At 34.1% G+C, this 21831-nt stretch overlaps 1 protein-coding gene across 2 annotated transcripts; it reads left to right on the forward strand.

Annotated features, from left to right (window-relative positions):
• Positions 1-806: 806 nt before the first annotated feature.
• aup1 (AUP1 lipid droplet regulating VLDL assembly factor) lies at positions 807-21485 on the forward strand. Of its 2 annotated transcripts, none has more exons than XM_073820660.1 (12): positions 807-981; positions 1632-1769; positions 4108-4258; positions 6329-6519; positions 9170-9242; positions 12453-12526; positions 13805-13871; positions 16957-17080; positions 17185-17328; positions 20316-20467; positions 20761-20849; positions 21006-21485. In XM_073820660.1, exons 1-12 carry the CDS (start codon positions 941-943, stop codon positions 21049-21051), a joined length of 1290 nt encoding a protein of 429 aa, XP_073676761.1. In that variant the 5' UTR covers positions 807-940; the 3' UTR covers positions 21052-21485. The 2 variants fall into 2 exon arrangements, with proteins under 2 accessions (XP_073676761.1, XP_073676762.1); XM_073820661.1 differs by having other exon boundaries at positions 16957-17062.
• The last annotated feature ends 346 nt before the right edge of the window (positions 21486-21831 follow it).

Consider the following 21831-nt stretch of genomic DNA (forward strand, 5'->3'; position numbering starts at 1 on the left):
ATAATATTTTTTCGATTTTTAAGTCTGTCTCACACAATTGTGACTTTATTTATGACAAAATTTCAGGACAAGAAAAAAGTAAAATTGTAAGCGTAACCCAGAATTGTGAGGTAGTAAGACATACTTAAAAATGATCTCGTTTTTATCCTAATCTGTAAAAAAAAAAAAAAAAAAAAAGTCAATAAAACGTAAATACCTGCTAAGTTGTTAGTTTTACTGAAGGCTTTTCAGACTGAATCGTAGTTCATATTCCATAACGCAAGATGTCAGCCTACAACTAAAAAATGCGCCAAAAAAAAGCAAGTGAATAAGATGAAGATGAAAGGTGAGTTGTCCTTTGAAAACTCAAAAGGAACATAGATGCTGTACTTACCAGCTCTTCCACTCTTCACCGTTTAGTGTTGGTTTAACAAACGTGCAATATGAGGACGCTGGACTTTTACCTTAGGGCTTACAAATCGAAATGGTTAATACATAACAGTAATTAAGATTTATTGTACAAAAGAACACGCATTGATAAATATTTATAATATTTATATTGAATACGATATCGTGGTCTGTATCCAACAAAAGCTCTTTTGAACTGTATTTGTGGATAATTACACTTCTCCGATATTTTATTTTAGTTGGTGGTGTACATTAGTAAATTTTGAGTATGCCTATTATGTACAAGCAGTAAAAGCGATCCTCAACATCTAGTGACTAGTTTGATGCACTACTGCGCAACACGTGACCCAAAACGGAAATAGCTCTGGGGTGTCTAATTTCGTTTCTCTCGTGAGGTTCTTTGCTCTCCATCGAGAAACATCAGCAGCGTCTCAACATGGCGAATAACAGCACAGGCTAATAACGAGCTAGCGTTTCCCCTGTTCACCTACCGCTAAAGTCTGAAGAATAGTATGCAGCAGCCTTTGAAAATATCCCAGAAAGAGTTTAAATAATGGAAACGCGGGGGATTGAGCAGATGTTCGACTTCCAGCGGTAACTTATTCCCATTTCAAGCTTGAAATGATAACAGTTGCAGAGCTAATGTAATTAGCCGTAGCATGTTCAACATCAAACTCCCAAATACACAAGCGTATAAAGTCTGTAAAAGACTGTTGAATGATCTTCAGATACGTTCATATGAGAATGGATAGTATACATGAATGTTTTCTGATTCCTTTTTGTACTTATGTGATTTAATACAGCATATTTGCCATGAAGATTAATCATAGTTTAGGATAGTGCTATATGGTTTATGAGAGTATTGCAGTACTGTTTATAGTTCATTAAAATATGCTGTGGAATAACACGGTGAGTCTAATATTTGTAATGATTTATCTCAACAGTAAGGCCTGTTGCATTAAAAAGCTGATCTACATTAAATTCATAGTGCATGAATCGTATGTTAGCTGATTTTCCCACAGAAACTAAAAGGTTTTTCCATAACTCATGTTTCTTAGGTTTATCTTAGAGTAACTCATGACAGACATGACAGCAGAAATGATGCACTAGTTAGTAATCATCAGTTGAAATGTGTGCACTGCCCAGGTCTCTGACATGGAGAGATGGATGTGGTTTTTGGCTAATGGCTCTTGTCAGAAATAGACCCTGAAGCTAGTTGCTATTCCTGTCATCTCTTTCCACAGGTTACCAAATGATCGCTTCATCCTGCTGTTGTTGTTGCTGTACTCCCCTGTCGGCGTGTGTTTGATGCTACTGCGAATATTTATTGGTGTCCATGTGTTTCTAGTGAGTTGTGCATTACCTGACAGTATTGTCAGAAGGTAAGATGCCACACTGGATCATTAATAGTACAAATCAGAATAGCAAAATATTAGTATCAGAAATGAAATAATATCTAGTCGATATTATGTTGTTATAGTGTTATTTTAGTATTATTTAAATACTACTATAGTATTTATTCATATAAATTATGAATTAGCTTTTATTTTATTTTTTACTTCAGATTTCTTTGCAATTTAGCAATTTCTTCTATTACATTGGTATTAGTATTTTGTTATTTTAGTTTTTTGAATTTTTTGCCGTAGTGTGTCAGTAGGAAATATCAGTTTACATTTACAAACATTCATTTTGCCATTAATTCTAATAATCCAGAGACATTTGGAGTCTGTCAACAGCCAGTTCCCCACATAGACATCTAGTCTGTCTGGAATTGGAGACATTTCAAATTAAATCCAGAAGAACTGTGGCAACGTCTCCAAGATGCTTCAAGAGACCTACCTGCAAAGCTACCTGAAAAACTATACCCAAGTGCATCTAGGGCAAAAGCTGCTTTAAATGCAAAGGATGGTCACACCTAATGTTGATTTAATTTAATTAAGTTAATTGATAAACAAAATCTATTTATGCTTTGCAGATGGGTTTCCTGAAGCATCTTGGAGACATTGCCACAGTTTTTCTGGTTTTAGTCTTTGTTTGTTCTGTTTCTTCATGGCATTCCAGACAGACTGGATGAGGATGAGATCAGATCTCTGAGGAGCACTGGCTGTTGTCAGACTTCTTGGGCAAACGAAAATCTCACTGGATTATTACAATTAATGGCAAAATGAATGTTTGGAAATGCAAAATGATGTTTCCTACTGACACACTACAGCAAAAGACTCAAATAACTGACTTAAAACCATTTTTAGCTGGTGAAAATACTAGTGTTCTAATAATTTTGGCCACAACTCTAAGTGCTTTTTTATTTTACTAATTTTGAGTGTTTTAAAATATCTGTTTAGCTTTAAGTATTTATTTATTTATTTTTTCAGTTTTATTAATGTTTGTACTTAACTTATTTCAGTTTTTGACCAAAGCAGCATTACTTTTTTATCTACTGTTTACTTTTTATTTCCCAATTTTTTTTAATAGTTTTAGTTAACAATAGTGTGACATTCTCCAGATTTTTTTGAACATTCATATATATTTATTGCACATTCAGATTTACACTACCAGTCAAAAGTTGTTGGACAGTAAGAATTTTAATGTTTCTTTTAAAGAAGTCTCTTCTTCTCACCAAGCCTGTATTTATTTAATCTAAAAGTACAGCAAAAACAGTACAATTTTGAAATATTTTTACTATTTAAAATAACTATTTTCTATTTTCTATTTTTTTTAAACATAATTTATTCTGAATCTTTAGTATCATTACTCCATGATCCTTGGATCACATGATTCTTGGAATCATTCTAATATTCTGATTTGCTGCTCAAAAAACATTTACTGTTATATTGTAAACAGCTCAGTAGATTTTTTTCAGATTTCTTTGATGAATAGAAAGTTCAGAAGAACAGGATTTTTTTTTTTAGAATAGAAATCATTTGTAATATAAATGTCTTTATCGTCATTTTTAATCAATTTAAAGCATCCCTGCTAAATAGAAGTATTCATTTCTATCATTTCTCTTAAAAAAACATGCACTCAAAGCTTTTGAATGGTATAGTGTATAATGTTACAAAAGCTTTTTATTTCAGAGAAATTCTAATCTTTGGATCTTTCTTTTCATCAAAGAATACTCAACTGTTTTAAATTTTGATAATTATGGTAATAAAAAAATGTATATTGAACTGCAAATCAGCAAGTTAGAATGATTTCTGAAGGATCATGTGACACTGAAGACTGTAATGATGCTGAAAATTGAGCTTTGATCACAGGAATAAATTACATTTTAAAATAGAAAGCAGAAAGCATTTCAAATAGAAAGCAGTTATTTTAAATAGTAAAAATGTTTCACAATATTACTGCTTTTGCTGTATTTTGGATCAAATAAATGCACACTTGGTGAGCAGAAGAGACTTCTTTAAAAAAAACAGTAAAAATCTTACAGTCCAAAAACTTTTGACTGGTAGTTTATATAGAACGTAGGATTTTTATACATTTGAAACTTAATTAGTCACAGATAGGATATTTAATTTAATTGAACTTCAAACAAGCTAAAAGGTCTGTAAAAATGTTGACTTAACACCTAAAATAAAAACATTTCCTAATACATGTATATAGTATTAGTAAAAAATTAAATCATATCGCTGTTATTTGTTAATTTTGGTTTGGCAGATTTAGTTTTTGTGTTTGTATGTTTTTTCAGTATTGCTGGTTACACATTTGTCTTTGTTGTTATAGGTTCATAGTGAGAATAATGTGTTCAGTGCTGGGTCTGCATGTCCGGCAGAACAGTCCACGCTTACGGGACAAAACCGCCCGACTTTACATCTGCAATCACGTTACACATTTCGACCACAATATTGTCAACCTTCTGACCTCCTGTAACACGGTGAGTGCACCTCAGTGTTTTCCCAGCATGATGTAATCTCTTTCTCCTCCTCCTCCTCAGCTCTGCCCTTGACCTCTGTGTCTTTGGTTCTTTCATTGGTTTACTCACACAATGAGGTCTATTTCTCCTTTGGCAGCTGTGCTGACTTAATGTTGGGCCTGAGGCCAGTGAGTGAGGTTTAGTTCTCTCTGTTTGCTTACTTCAGATGATTCACTTTGTTTGGTTGCAAGGCAGCAGGAGTAACACAAATTCAATTTTTAAACGTTAAGTCATCCTGCTCGTCCTGAAATTCCAGTCTGTATGAGTTGACCTAGGTTTTAGTTAGAAAATAAATGTGTTTTTAAAAATATTTTAAATGTATATTACGGTTATAGATAATTTATTGTAAGTACATTACAATAAAATTGAAGATTCTCAGTTAGTCTGTTAAGTCATTAAAGGGATAGTTCACCTCAAAATGAAAATTCTGTCATTAATTACAAACCCTCATGTTGTTGCAAACCCGTAAGACCTTCGTTCATATTCAGAATACAAATTAAGATATTTTTGATGAAATCCAAGAGCTTTCTTACCCCGCATAGACACATTAGTGGTTCAGCCTTATTGTTATGAAGCTGGGAGAATACTTTTTGTGTGCAAAGAAAACAAAAATAATGATTTATTTAACCATTTCTTCTCTTCTGTGGCAGTCTCTGCTGCACGGTCATGAGAGTACCATGACACAACTATTAAATTAGCATTAAATGCTCAGTTAAAAACAATACAAATTTAGCTTACTAGCGTTCAATTTTGGGGTCAGAAAGATTTTTATTTATTTACAGCATTTTTATTCTGCAAGGACACATTAAACTGATCAAAACTGACCAAAATTACAAGATATTCCCATTTCAAATGTTGATTTTTAAACTTTCTATTCATCAATGAATTCTGAAAAATGACAGATTTCACAGATATATTAAGCAGCACAAGTGTTTTTAACATTAAAAATAAGGATCAGCTTTGCATCACATGATTAAAATTACATTTTAAAATACACTACCAGTCAAAACTTTTTGAACTGTAAGATTTTTAATGTTTTTTAAAGAAGTCTCTTCTGCTCACATATATTTTTACTATTTAATTTTTTTTTAAATGTAATTAATTCCTGTGATCAAAGCTATATTTTCAGCATCATTATTATTATTTGCTGTTCAAGGAACACTTATTCTTATTATTGTCATCCATATTTAAAACAGTTGAATAACTATTTTTTTCAGGATTCTTTGAATAGAAAGATCCAAAGATCAGTATTTATCTGAAATAAAAAGTAACATTTATGCACTACACCATGCAAAAGCTTGGAGTCAGTATATTTAGAAGAAATTAAAGGAATGAATACTTTTTTTTAGCAAGGATAATTTAAACTGTGGTGATTATAAAGACGTTTATAATGTTACAAAAGATTTCTATTTCAGATAAATGCTGTTCTTCTGAACTTTATATTCATCAATAAAACCTGAAAAAAATTTACGCAACTTTTTCAACAATTTTTTTTGAGCAGCAAATCAGAATATTAGAGTGATTTTTGAAGGATCAGGTGACTGGGGTAATAATGCCTAAAATTGAGCTTTAAAAGTCACAGGAATAAATTACATTTTAAAATATATTCTAATAGAAAAGTTATTTAAATATTACAAATATTTCAAAATGTCACTGTTTTATTGGATCAAATAAATGCAGGCTTAGTGAGCAGAATCTTCAAAAGCATTAAACATTTTACTGTTCAAAAACGTTTGACTACTAGAGTGTATATTAAGATTTTGATGTTTTTGATCAAATAAATGCAACCTTGGTAAGCAAAAGAAACTTAAAAACATCATCATTCTAAAATATTCTTCCCAATCACTTTCTTTTAGATGGTAATGTTTGATTTTACTCAGATGTATTTTAAAATGTACTTTTACCTTCTTCTCACAATGTTCCCTGCTCAATTCAGTTTCAAAACTAAAACACGATACATTTAAAGACTATATATCCCTTTGTATTCAGCTACATGTAAACATGTTTTTCTGTCTGTCTCTGTGTGTTTAGCCACTGCTGGAGGGCCCTGTTGGGTTCCTGTGCTGGGCGAGGGGTTTTATGGAGCTGGGTCAGGGTGTACAGAGCAGGACGGAGCTAACGGAGACACTCCACAGGTATTGCTCATCTCCTGCCGCTTTACCCCTCCTGCTCTTTCCAGAGGAAGACACCACCAACGGCCGAACCGGCCTCCTCAAGTTCAGGTACTTCACCATCACACATCTGCCATCACAACTATTTTCTTTCTTTACATTTGAGTAGTCAAGTCAAATGTACTTGTTAAGCTTTAAACAGAATTGTAATGTTAATACTTATATATAAATGTCTTCATGCTTTATAGTCACATGTAGCAAATTACAAGCCATCAAGTAGCTAATTGCTTTCTCTCGCTTTCTCTTTCTATATATTATGTATAATAAACGATATGAACTGCCATTTTAAAGGCTTCTCATACTGTATGTAACAGTAAAATCTAGGGATGCACGATATGAAATTTTTTTACCGATAGCCGATAAATAAGTCCTTCTTGTGGTCGATACCGATACCCAATACGTTAATATTTTTATGATAATTTTGTGCACCCAGGAGAATACAAAATCTAAGATAAACTAATGAAATGTATATTATATATCTGGGTCAAACAATCATAGCAAACATCAGTCCTGACTCTTCAAAAATGTTTTTATTTTTTGTGTAAGGCACCACAATTCTAAATAAATAAAATGCTTTGACATTTGTCAACCTGGAAAAAATGAAAAGTGCATCATGGAGTAACGTCAGATGTCCAAATGTCCGTTAAAGCTTATGTGTAGTCCAATTCTTATTGATCATATTATGAATGTGTGCAACAACCAAATCGTACAAGACGGGGAATAAAACATCAGAATCGAGATTAAAACATCTCAACTTTTCAGAATGCCGCAAGCCAAACGCAGGTCATGTGACATGAACCAACCAATCAACTTCATTCTTTCCCTTCATAACATTGAAAGCACTGCCAAGGTGGAGAAACAGCTTATCATAGCTGTACAGGAATAAACATTTTTAAATAAATTTAATAACAGAGCTACTGCAAGCGATTTTTAATGCTGAAAATCCATTTATCCTTTGCTGAAACTTCTGCGTCTTTATGGAGAGCGCAGGTCATGGTTGCTTAGCAACGGCAGACGCCACAGCAGACACTACAGAGCGGTTTGGAAAGAAAGAGAAAGCGGCGCACCTAGCGTTTTCCACGCATTTTTAAGGGGCGACATGTGAACGGCCCCTAAAACAGATTCACCGCGATGACGACCTCTGAAGTGAGATATATAAGATTTGTTGTGTTAAAACTTGACGGCTTTTTACCTCCTCTCAGAATCCTTGCTAAACATGTGTTGCAAATAGCAATAGCATCGTCCTCCTCTGCCACAGTGAAAAACTTCCAGACCGGCCAAGGCGATGATGACGACACAGATGATGACGTATTACACCCGACAAAGTCCGAGAGTCACTGCAGTCACTTGCACTCGGAAAGCAGATGAATCTCAGATAAACCAGACTGATTGATTGATTTACCAGCAAGAGTACTTTATCGGATCGGATTTCATTTATTTATCGGAGCAATAAAAATGACATCATTTTTACCCATATCGGTCGATAATTTATCTGTCCGATAAATATCGTGCATCCCTAGTAAAATCACTAAAAGATATAAAAAGTTATTTGTTTAACCAGCAGCCTTTCATTTATAGTGTAAAAATTAGGGGTGGGCATAGATTATTTTTTTTAATCTAGATTAATCTAGATTAAATTTTGGGATTAATCTAGATTAAAATGGCTAATTTGAATTCTGCTGAAGGCATTCAGAATATGCGTGCTACCCAAATAATGACTAAAAGTAAGTCTTCGAGAACGGGCCAGGTGGCGCATTAGATCAGGCGCTCATCTCCTGTTTTCAAAATGCATCACAAACTGCTTGACAATTGCATTTACAACATAATTACCTATACAAACTTGTGTAACCAAGTACTTCTGCGCAAAAGGCTGCACGACGTGCGCGTTGCCGTTAAATACACAGACGCGCACCGGCATGGATTTCTGCGTGCATAGTCTTCCATTAAACTGCGTTGCTTTTAGAAGCGTCAGTTCAGTTGTTGCATATAGTTTAATGTCTTTATTTCGGGATTATCAAAGTAAATTATAACTCACGTGCCCCAGTAAAAAGGGTCTAGTAACGCACCTGCCCTGAAGCGGCTTCATAGCTGCATCCATGTTTGCACGTCTCATTTGATGTGGTAATTTCACAGAAGTTGAAGACTCGTTCTCGCTTCCTACAGTGCAATTCGACTAGGTATACGTCATCCGTGCTAAAATATCAAGGTGAAAGTCATCATATCTTGCGTAGTTTAGACCCAGCTCCCAACCCAATTTTGAGAATAGATTAACGGCGATATTTTTTTTATCGCCCGATAAGAGTCTCACGTTAACGCAGCACGTTAACGCCGATAACGGCCCACCACTAGTAAAAATACTCTGAATACTGTTTATGTTATATCTGATCTGGTTTTAAATGACCATACTGTACACAGACAGTCAGGTGCCTGATATAAATAATGTCTGGTAAGGACCGCTGTAATGCTGAGTCTCTGGTGATTAAATGCGGATCTGTTCTGGGAGGGTTGCCAGGTCCTCTTTAAGCCGCCTTGAAGGGTCTAAGATGTGATCAAGCTTTACTGATCCTCAGGTTTAGCCTTTACTGCCTGTAAATCAGCTGACATGCTCTTTGCCATTAGCTTTTAGATGACAACATTTCCCTTTCTTTTTTTTAAAAAAAAGACGCCCATTTTAAAATACCAACTTCTGTTCTCTCCTCAGCTCTTGGCCTTTCTCTGTGTCTGACACCATCCAGCCTGTGGCATTGCTGGTGAAGAGGCCTTTCATAGCTTTGGTAATTACATTCAAATCCTCTTTTGTAATCCACTGTTGTCAAATGATCGGTCATTATGAATGTGACTCTTGCGGTTGTCGGGTATTTTTCTTGTAACCTTGTTAAATTCTCAAACAGTACTACAAAAAAATGTCATGTCAGTGCTGCAGTGCTTGTCATTTCTGTAAATCACTTCGCTGTAAAACCATCCACACAGGCATTTAAATGAGACTGAATAATCGCGTATAGAGTTTCCATATCTTTTTTTCATCCTCAAGTTCCTGTTAAAGCACACAAGAGGGTCTTTGTGAGAGTGTGGCTCATCAGGAGGATATTTATAGCAGCACTGATAATAAGTGATTCACAGTGCAATAGAAAGACGAACTGTCAAAGTCGACAGATCGGCTCATAGTGACCTCTTGCTCATATTACAGCATTGAAAAATGGGTTTATTTATTTTTTGGTGAACATTGGAGTATGCATACATTCCATTCCCTCAGCTGCTGTATAGCATCAGTGTTTTCAGTGTTTTAGATGCCACATACCCCCACTTAAGGTCATTTTAAAATTTAAAAGGCTTTCTTGCATCAATAATATTCTTTTTTTATTTTTGACTGACCATTTTCGGCCTCTTTGACTCGCTTTTACATGATGTTTGCATATAAATGTGTCATAGCAGTGTGTGGACACAACCACCCTACAATGACAAAAATCTATTTACTCCTTTTTTTAATCCCCAAAAAACCTAAATGCAGGGCTCTACAGTGCAACCATTTCACTCGCATTTGCAACTGAAAACTACTGCGTGCGACTATGAAAAATATTTAGGAGCACCATGTGCGGCTGACCCGATCAGCATATTTGTCTTTGCGATGAGGGGAGTTTCAAAGGTTTCTATGTGTTTTTGCAACGTTGAGTAATGTATCACGGACATATCTCATGAATCCTTTCATAGATAAGTGACATCTTTTAATGATTTTTAAGGGTGTTTGTAAATTATATATTGATTTAATACAACCGTTAAATAAAGTATCACAGATATATCTCACAAATCTTTTCATAAACAAAATGTAGAGAGAGTGTAAATAAGAGTTTGTTGAATGATAATTATGGAACTTTAGTGAGATCGCGATGAACTAAAATGAGTGACAACTTTTAATGATTTTTAAGGAAGTTTGTAAATGATATTGATTTAATACAACCGTTAAATAATAAGTTAATATTAAGTGGCTTACATTGTCTGACTTTAACACTATTGCTTGATTTTGCTCTATTTCATCATCAAAAATGGTCTGAAACAAGTCACAACTGAGCCGCTGCACATCTCCGTTCAAACAGCGATGTTTCGTTTTATGAATGAACGCGCGTTTTTAAACGAATATAGTGAAATGATTCAATTTCCCATTCATAAAGACAGTCACTTGCTTTAATCACTGAATGAATCAGCTGTTCGAATGAATCAAATGAATGATATGATTCAATAATTAAATTAAATGCTTGTCGCCACCTACTGGCAGATTTATTTTCATTTTTAAAGTATCTTTTCAGTTATTTAACTTATTTAATATTTCTCTATTCAAAATTTTATATTTTAAACATTAATCTCAACATGAATTCATGAATTTGATTAAACTCATGCCACCTCTGAGCCACATTAAATATATGTGACCCTGGACCACAAAACCAGTCATAAGGTTAAATTTGACAAAACTGAGATTTATACATCATATGAAAGCTCAATAAATAAGCTTTCTATTGATGTATGGTTTGTTAGGATAGGACAATATTTGACTGAGATACATCTATTTGAATGCAAAAAAATCAAAAAGACTGAAAAAATCACCTTTAAAGTTGTCCAAATTAGGTTCTTAACAACGCATATTACAAATCAAAAATTACATTTTGATATGTTTACAGTAGGAATTTTACAAAAAATCTTCATGGAACATGAACTTTACTTAATTTCTCAATGATTTTTGGCATAAAAGAAAAATCAAAAATTTTGACCCATGCAATGTATTTTTGGCTATTGCTACAAACAAACCCCAGCGACTTAAGACTGGTTTTGTGGTCCAGGGTCACATATAAAAATACAACTACAAGCCACTTTTGTGTTCTTCTGTGCCACCTCTGTAGTACAAATTAATTTTGGTAATACTGATTTTATTTGATTGGTAAAATTAAAATTTTTAAATAAGCTTAAAAATCTGTCATAAAAGATTACATATTTTTTTATAAAGTTAGAAAAATGCCATTACAAAGGTAAAAGCAAAATTCCCCTGTAAATCACTTTTGACTGTGCTCCTAAAACGAAAAGTAAGCATCTCGATTATCAAGCCATTTTGGTTTTCTGAGTAGTGTGACATCATATTGCTCAGGCCCCGCCCATGAACACTGACGGACTGTCCCGTATTCGCAAATCTCCGCCCTTAGCCAGTTGTATGGCGTCCGCCTTTTTCACAGCGCTCGAGCAGCTGTAGCGACAGCGATGTCTCGTAAACAATGCAGGTGTTTTGTAGTTGAATATAAAAGTAAACATAACTCTTCATTGTCTCCCGACATCAGAGTCACTGAGGACGCAGTGGATTAGTTTTGTTTTTGATGGTAACGCACTACCAAATACAAAAAGTGGAAGAGAGGGGCAGGGTGAGCAGTAACTCATTATCATTTAAAGAGCCATGCACTGAAACAAGTCGCTGTGAACAGAGCGGTTTTTGACAAGGTAAAAAGGGTGTTTTTTTTTCAAGACCGTTGAGGAATTTTAACTAAAGTATTTTGCAGATTTACGAAGGCTCTAAGGAATTATACCAACTTGTGGAAAATGGGCATCTGATGTCCCTTTAAAACACGTTACTGTAGCTTTAAGTCTGATATATGTAAATGACCTCTGTTACGATTTGCTTACCTATTTGCATCTGAAAACAGCTGGCGCTGCTCACACGGTCGTTCAGGACAGGATAGAGCATGTTGCTCAATACTGTATAGGTGTTTTATGTAAATGTGGCTGGTCATATGTTGATGTTTATGGTTGTGATGGTAATTCCCAGAAAATTTCTGAATGAGGTGCTTTTGCAACTCTGTAAATGATATCGGTCATCTAGAGAGGGAGATTTGCATTGTGAATGTGAAAGTATAATGAGTGTCAAGCCGTCGACTTGCACATAACTGTCTTCTGTCCAACATTAACATCTGGGATGATATAAAAGGTCTTTCTTGATTTCTTTTTTTCAGAACACACCAGAATCCTCATGGCTGACTGAGCTGCTATGGACCTTTTTTGTACCGTTCACAGTGTACCATGTAAGGTACTACATATTACAGTCTCTCCTTTGTCCAGTGGCAGTATTTTAAATGTACAATCCCCTATTGCTGATCTCGACAGACCAGCACTGGTAATACGACTATAATGAAGCTTTTTAGTATTTAATAGCCTCAGGAGTCTTAGGCATGCAGCTTACAAGAGCGACAGTTTCAGTTTTAGTCATGAATGTTTGTGCATACCGGTTGCTAAGTATGCTGAAGTTCCCTTCCAGAATAAAAATGTCCTGATCATTTACTCACCCCCATGTCATTCAAGATATTCATGCCTTTTTTTTTACTTCAGTCAAGAAGAAATTAAGGTTTTTGAAGAAAACATTCCAGGATTTTTTCTCCATGTTGTGGACTTCAATGGGGATCAACAGGTTGAAGGTCCAAATTGCAGTTTCAATGCAGCTTCAAAGGGCTCTACACGATCCCAGCCGAGAAATAAGAGCCTTAGCGAAATCATTGGTTGTGTTATAAAAATAAAAATTGGAATACATTTTAAACACAAATGCTCATCTTGCACTAGCTCAACCTCACGCATCACATTGGAAAGGTCACCCGTAACATAGGTATAAGCATTTTCAAAGTGAACGTGCAAAGAAAAGTCAATCTTTCTTTGCAAAAAAGTAAAACAACGATGCAAAATGTTTTTGAAGTTAAAGGAAATGAGATGGAGTTTTTCACTGTACCCAACCTTTTTGAACTGAAGTGCACAGGTGAAGAACTAACCATTAACGTGAACTTTCCAACGTAATTACCTCATTTTTAAAATCATTTTAACAATATAGCTGATCGTTTTGCTAGATAAGACCCTTATTCCTCATCTGGGATCAGGTAGAGCCTTTTGAAGCTGCAGTTTGGACCTTCAATTCGTTGGTGCCCATTGAAGTTCACGATATGGAGAAAAAAAATATTCCTCAAAAACCTTAATTTCTTTTCAACTCATGAAAGAAAGCCATGAACTTATTGGATGACATGGAGGTGAGTAAATTATCAGGAATTCTTTTTTTCAGAAAGTGAACTAATCCTTTAGTTGCATTACTGTCAGTATTTGGTGAGTGTTTTTACAGCATTGCAAACATTTTGTTTAATATAATGTTAACATTTAGAAGTAGATACTAATGTTTAATGATAATGTTTCATGTTGTAAATGTTAAGGGAATATAAGGAATCAGAAGCATTGTGTCTTCCTGAATAGATACATGTTCTTGCTCACTCTAGTTAAGTGTCTGAAACAAAAATGTAAGGTGTATTTGTTTTGAAATGCTCTCAACCAGATGGCTTCCACCATTGTCTAAAGAAGATGGTGAATCCCATCAAGAATTTGCCGGCAAAGTACAAGAGGTAAAACTCTTTTCTTTTTCTTTTTTTTTCTTTTTTTGTGTTGCATTCTGTGTGTTTTTAGATGTCATGGCACTTTGCCTTGATTGTTTTTGTTATTTAAACTAAAAAGTATGTTGCAATGTGCATTGATTGTAGTCACAAATAAATGCTGGAAGTCGAGCTACCATAATATTATCTACATTGCTATTCAAAAGTTTTAGATTTTTTTTTACCTTAATAAAAGAAGTTAAATTGATTAAAAGTGCCATTAAATATATCTACACTGCTGTTCAAAAGTTTGAAATCAGTAAGAATTTAAATGTTTTTTAAAGAAGACTTCTGCTCATCAAGGCTGTGTTTGTTTGATTAAAATACAGAAAAAACTGTAATATTGTGAAAAATGATTGCAATTTAAAATAGGGGGTTTCTATTTTGATATACTTTAAAAATAGAATTTATTCATGTGATGCAAAGCTGAGTAAAATCCAGTCTTCAGTGTTGAATGATTCTTCAGAAATGAAAATGCTTGAATTTTAATGTAGTGTTTTCAAGGTTTGAAAAATGCTTGGATTTTCCAATCGGGCTACAAAAATGTTTCAAAAAAGTAGAGGAGCTCCTGCGGGTCCTTAAACACTCCTCCGTTTAGTTGTATCAAATTTAAGGCCATAAAATATATAAATATTAAATATTTTAAATGTATTAAATAGTATAAGAAAAGGCTTAATTGTAAGTTTAAGAGGTCTTACAGTTAGGGACGGAAAGACGAGAATCACGATAGGGCTGGATAAAACTTCAAAAGGCAATGATGTCACGAAATAAATATGCACGCTGCAGGTTTCAAAGTCCAAACGCGGCACGGATGTCTTTATATGAATGTATCTGAAGGGAACCGACTGTCCTCAGAAACGTGTCGTTGGCATTTCCATTTAATGCCTGATAAAACAGCGTTAATGCTGCTTTGTGTGCAGCAGTTAGGCTACTAGGGAAACCGTAATATTTCAGAGCTCCTAAAGCGCCCCCTCGGGACGAAGAATGAATTTGCGAATTTTCAGCTGTTTGCAGTCTGATTATTATAAATATCGACCCATGTTTTTATGCAGCAAACACATAAGAGTTGTAAATGTGAAAGAAGTTAATGTGCTTTCTAAAAATCTAAACAATTAAGACAGTAATATTTATGCTTTAATTAAATATAATAAAATATATACTTGATTTATCCCTTTTAATAGTATAAAGGCTGAAATGCCATCGTATAAAATGTTTTGTTTTTGTGAAAATCTGAATTATAAATCATGTCATTTTATGGCTTAATATGTTACCGTACATTGTCCAACCCGCTCATACTGTGTTCATTTTACTTGTGCAGCTCTTAAAAAGGGTCATAAATTGCCTTCAATTGATATTTAAAAATTCTGCAGATACACTGTAAATAGTGAAAAAAAATCATTCCTTGATATTTGTTGATATTTGTGAATTGAAAATATTTTTATTGACATTTAGACTCCTATCTGATTTTCTATGATTAAAAAAAGGTATTTTTTATTTGGGCTAGTTATTTTTTTCTTTTTGACTACATTTTAGTAATTTTAGGCTGAAATGTAAATGTATTTGTGAAAAACTTTCAAGTTTTAGAATTTTAGTTTAGTATCATATGTTTTTACAGTCATTTTATACAAGTCATTAATATGTTACCATAGACATTGTGAACTGATAGATTAAACTCTTGCCGTATCCAGTCGGCAAAACAGCAAAAACGTCCTTCTTGCAGAGGAACGATACGAGTTTTCGGTTTTCTGTTCCTCTTTTATATGGAAAGCCAAGTCTAACTCGTTCATTGTAGCGCCCAAAGCCGTTTCAAATAACTTGTTGTTCATCTGATTCTGTAGCGACAGCGATCTTTCAAAGTTTACTACATGATTCGGACGTAGCAGTGCTGTCATCATCAGCTTAGCTCGCCTCTGGCCCGCCTACATCAGATACACCGATTTGATTGGTTCCCACAATTGCTTACGTATTGCAGTAACCTGCATCATTGCTCGATGCCAGAGTGTCTTGCAGAGACAATTCAAATTGTGCTCTCGCGAGACCTCTGGATATCCAGGGTAGCAATATACACTACCGTTTAAAGTTTGGTGTCAGTAAATGTTTTCTTTTTTTCTTTCTTTGAATGAAATGAATACTTTTATTCAGCAAGGATGTGTTAAATTGATAGTAAAAGTGACAGTACAGACTTATATTGTTAGAAAAGATTTATTTTTGAAATAAATGCTTTTTATTCATCAAAGAATTCTAAAACAAATATCACAGGTTCTAAAAAATATTCAACACAACTGTTTTCAATAATTTAGTATATTAGAATGATTTCTGAAAAAGTCATGTGACACTGAAGACTGGAATATAAATAACGGCTGAAACTCAGCTTTCCATCACAGAAATAAATTATATTCTTAAGTATATTAAAAATAGAAAACTGTTCTTTTAAATTGCAATAATATTTCATAATACTACATTTTTCTGTAGTACGGTATCAGTGTGTCCACGAAAATATTACACACATTCCCTTTTACACAATGATAATAATAAGAATGTCTTGAGCAGTAAATCAGTATATTAGAATGATTTCTGAAGGATCATGTGACACTGAAGACTGCAGTAATGATGCTGAAAATTTAGCTTTGACATAACAGAAATAAATTACATTTTAAAATGCATGCAAATTTAAAGCATTTATCTTACGTCGTAATAATATTTCATTGTTTTGTTAAAGCATTCCTAGAAGAATTATTGCATCATTCCTACTGAAACATTTGACGTGAATGCATTTACCGATCCTCTGCTTATAGCTTGTTTAAAGTCTGTGTCATGCTTCTGTAGCAATAATTGCTTTCTGAAATGCCTTGAAATTGAATGGATTTGAAACTACTTTCCAGTAATGACATACTTGGTTGAATTACCGTTAAAAACATGTTCAAACAAACCATTATCTTATTGTCCGCTGACACAGCTTTTCATCTACCTAACCTTCAGATCTGTTTCTTGTCCAGTTCAAAGCTTTGACTTGTTTTGCTGTGTCGTTTGAAGTAATGTCCATTGTGTCCCCCATCAGCTGCTGGCCACCGAGCTGGGTGTGATCTCCACGCAGATCACTAAAGCAGACAAAGCCGAGCACATCAAAAGGAAAAGACACACTGCCTCTCAGACTGCACATTCAAGTAAGAACGGATTCAATGGTGAGAAAGAAATTATGATGTATATATCCATAAAGTTAGATCACTGGATCTAGTAGATGTATTTAGTCTGGTAATGTAACATGAAACTATATTTTTGTCTTCAGATTTGGGTGCCAGACCTCGCACAGTGGCACAGGGTTTCCTGGGCACAAGTGCAGGAGCTGAAGACTCACGAATAGCACGTATGGCGCAGCAAGTCAAAGAGGTGCTGCCTGACATCCCTTTATCGGTCATCACCAGAGACTTGTGTATGTCATCCTCCCATAATGCTTTGCATTAACATGAATTATTAGGAGTTATTGAAACAAATAATGAAAAATTGCTGGAAATGTATTCACCCTCAGGCCATCCAAGATGTAGAAGACACCAATGGATCCTCTGCGGCGAATGGGTGCCGTCAGAATGAGAGTTAAACAGCTGATAAAAACATCACAATAATCCGTATGACTCCAGTCCATTACCTAAAATTATGTGAAGTGAGAAAAAAATGTATCATTAAGATGCATTTAACTGTTAGAACTGTTACATTTAAACAATAGAAGTCCATAATCCATAATATTGCTTCCTCCAGTGAGAAATTTCATCTTCTGTTGTCCTTTTAAATCAAAATCTATCAACATATTTGTTTAGTACTGTTTCTTTTTACTGTTAAGGTGCTTGATCAGTGCAGATTTCTCTCCTGATTCAGACAAGATGATCTGTTTCACTGAATAAAACAATATTATAGATAGAGGACTTGTATTTTTGTTGCAAGCAACAGTTTGACGTTAAAAACGTCTTAATGATAAATTTGTTTCTTAGGAACATGCAGCTTTTTGCTTCGCAAGATGTTAATTGAGGACTGAAGTGGTGTGGATTACATATGGATTATTGTGATGTTTTTATCAGCTGTTTAGACTCTCAGTCTGACGGCACCCATTCACTGCAGAGGATTCAGTGGTGAGCAAGTCATGTAATGATCCGTTTTTCCTAATGTGTTCAGATAAATCTGAATCTTAAGATGCTGTTTTAGTGCCACGTTCAATTTTTTTTTTTTAAACAAATCTAAGATTACAAGATTAAAGTCATTATATTTTGAGAATAATGTTGAAATTACAAGAATAAAGTCAAAATATTAGGCAATGAGAATAAAGTCAAAATATTTTGAGAATAAAGTCAAAATTACGAGAATGAATTTGTAGCAATTACAAGAATAAAGTTATAATATTTTGACAGTATATTCTAGCCTATTGTGCATGCAAATGTCCCGGATTGGGAACATCTGGAGAAATTCCTAAACATCAGCTTTCAAAATCTGTCAGTTTTATAGCGAAATACAAACAACAATGTGGTTTTCACGCTCTTTAATGTGGCGTGACAGATCGCTGTATTCGCCTCAGTTTATGCGGCGTGTGAATCATTCATCTTTCCGATTACTATGAGACATTAGGCTATAGTGTTTTTTTAGTTTCTTCTGATGTTTCTTCACACTTATATTTTGCTATAAACTTGAAATAAAGAGGAAAAACACATTTATAATTTGCGTTTTGTGATGAAACTGACCCAATTTGAAAGCTAAGCTGTTATATTAAAAGCAACAAATCACAAAATTATTGCGATTACTGGGTGGTTGGCACACTACAAATAATGAATGGAAGATATTAAATATTATTTCTAATCATTTGCTCATTTACATTACATTTACTGCATTATACCTGAATAAAACAGCTTGTAAATAGTCACTTATAGACCTCAGAAAAGACAACAATATAACTTTGTATGTTAATGAGTTGGAGTCCACTTCAACCTTTCGAATGTTTTATTGTTGTTTTTAATTAAATACTTATGAGGAATGAAAGATTGGACAACACAGACATTTTTGCAGAGTAGGTGGTGGAATTTTCACAAAGAAAACAGTATAATTTAATAAAACAGATGTCTTATTGTAATCAAAAAGACTTGATTCACATGAATACAGTGATCTGAGACTTCGTTTTATTTTAAAATTACCAAAAGCACAAAGCTTATTGCTATTATTGGGTGGCTGGGACACTACAAATAGGCCTAATAAATGCAATTGGAGATGTGAAATATTATTTGCAAGCACACTGTCCCACATGGTATGATTTCTGATGATAATCCCACATATATTCAAATCAATTCTGGTGACCTGGCAATTTCTCCTGGTGCTCCCAATCTGGTCCATTTGCATAATATAACTTTAATTGCTACGATTTTATTCTCGTAATTTCAACATTATTCTCTAAACATTTTGACTTTGATATCAAAACACATAAACTTTATTCTCATAATTTCGACTTTATATTTGAAACATTTCAACATAATTATTGTAATTTTGACTTTATTCCTGAAATATTTCAACTTTATTCTCTAAACATTTTGACTTTATTCTCAAAACATTTCAACTTTATTCTCTTAATTTTGACTTTATTCTTGAAACATTTCAACTTTAATCTCGAAACATCACAATTTTATTATCAAAATATTTTGACTTTCTTGATATTTTCTTGATATAAAATGGAATCCAGAAAAGTAATGGAAAAAGAATTTGCTAAAAATATAACTGTAAAACATTAATTAGACAGACTTTTTGATTAAAAAAAAAGAAAAATTATAACGGAAAAAAATAAATTTGAAAATGAATTGGATTTCATAGTACCCTATAATTTATCATTATTTTTTGTGTGGTAATACAAATAGATGTAAGTGAACAATAGCCTTGAAAAATTAAAATACAAATATAATACCAATGAGTTAATAATAATTAGTTCAAATAAAGAATCAAAAGCAAGAAATCATGGTTTTATTGCACATAACTGTTAAAATATGTAATGTATTATAAAGAATAGAGCTAATGTACATTACACATTACAACAAAGGCCTGCAGAGGGTGCCAACGGCCTGATGATTGTTTTTACATTTAACTGCGGGATCTAATCCTTGTTTAATATTGACTAAACAACATTTAAGTCAAATGTCCATTTTAATCTTTAATATTTGGCCATCTCTTTACCACAGAAACGGGGTCGAGTAAATATTCAGCAAATTGACATTTGTGGGTGAACTATTCCTTTAAGACTAGCTTCATTTGCTTCAAAAAGCATACGTGCCATTATACACTTCCGTGGCTCCTACATATACGTACAAATGCAAAGCTGATTCCTTGGGTTTAAGCAATGCAGTTTTAGCCAGTGTGGATTTGGTTAAGTAACTCCTTGATATTGTCTCTGTACAGTGCAGACCAACTGTGTGGACACAACCATAACCAACCTGCTAGAGAACCCTGACCAGTTCAGCTCAGAGGCGGCTGTGGGCACACCTTCAGCTCCAGCCAAACAAGCAGCTTCCTCCACCCCGCCTGTAACAGCATCCACACCCAATTTAAAGGTACAGCTGACCCTCTCATCATCCTTTCAAAAAAATGCAGGAGCAAATGAATCAGTTCTTTGGTCAGGATCTGTCTTGTCCCATATTAACAAAGCATTTCTTACACAAAATGAATAAAATTTTCAATATTCTATACCACATGTGTTTTGGATTTGACTTCATCCTGTGTACGAATAGCACAATGGCCTCCTTCTCGCATGACCTATATTAGTAAATGTACCTATAAATAGTACCATCAAAGCCTTTGTCAAACAGGATATTTATATAAATATGTCTATGTATTCATTCCACAGCCAGCTGCCAAATCTTTTGCGAGAACACCCATAGACAGACACATGTCTCTACAGGAGAGAAAAGAAGCCTTATATGAATATGCAAGAAGGTGATTGTTTTAAAAACCGTTTTTGAAATGTTCTGTGCCTGAAATCTGTTGTATGCCAGTATCCGTTACGTTTGTTGTATAGTAAAGGTATGTTGCGCTTCATTTATTTTGTTGAGTTGAGTAATCTGATTCTTTTTCTGTTCACCCCACCCGCAGACGATACATTGAAAAACATGGACTGAACAAACAGGACGATCTATGACCGTGGACAAAGACACACCTGAGGGATTGTTTAGAAAAGACAGCTGCTTCACACGAAATCCACATAGACAAAGAAGAAATTATAGAGTTGACCCAGAATGAAACAACATTTGTGTTCACCAAACTTGCTGAGAGAAGACTGGATTTTTTCCTTTCTTGTTTTTGTTTCTTTGTAAATCTTCTTGCATGGCAATCATGCATGTCTTTTTATTATTTCTCTCTGCAACAGAAAACAATTATTTTGGTAAATAATTTGTATTAAGACCCAGTGACCTTGGCACACTTCATATTATTTTTATAAGGTCCTTGGGTAGAGAATAGGGGATCGGAAATATGACGTGAGCTAAAACACAATTTGAGGTTCATTATGTTGTCAAGGATACATGTTGATGCAATATCAGCTTTTAAAGACATTAAAAATCATAGAAATGCAAAGACTACTCTCATTGTGTTTCTTAATACATCATCTGCCATCTATCTATCCAGCTTTTTCCATCTCACTGAGGGACTCATATGCGACTATTACTGGTTTAAATGCTTACTGATGCTCCAGAAGGACAAACGATGCTTTAAGAGCCGGGGGGTGAAAACCTTTGAAAACAATAAAAATGTGTACATTTTTATTATTTTGCCTAAATATCATATTTTTTTTATTTAGTACTGCCCTTCAGAAGCAACAGAAGATACTTACATGTTTCCAAGACAAAATAAGCTACATTTACCCTGATCTTCAGATTCCAAAAGTTTTCACCCCTGGCTTTTATAAGCATCAGTGAGCGTT

Source organism: Garra rufa, chromosome 16 (assembly GCF_049309525.1).
Source record: "Garra rufa chromosome 16, GarRuf1.0, whole genome shotgun sequence".
NCBI classification, from domain to species: domain Eukaryota; kingdom Metazoa; phylum Chordata; class Actinopteri; order Cypriniformes; family Cyprinidae; genus Garra; species Garra rufa.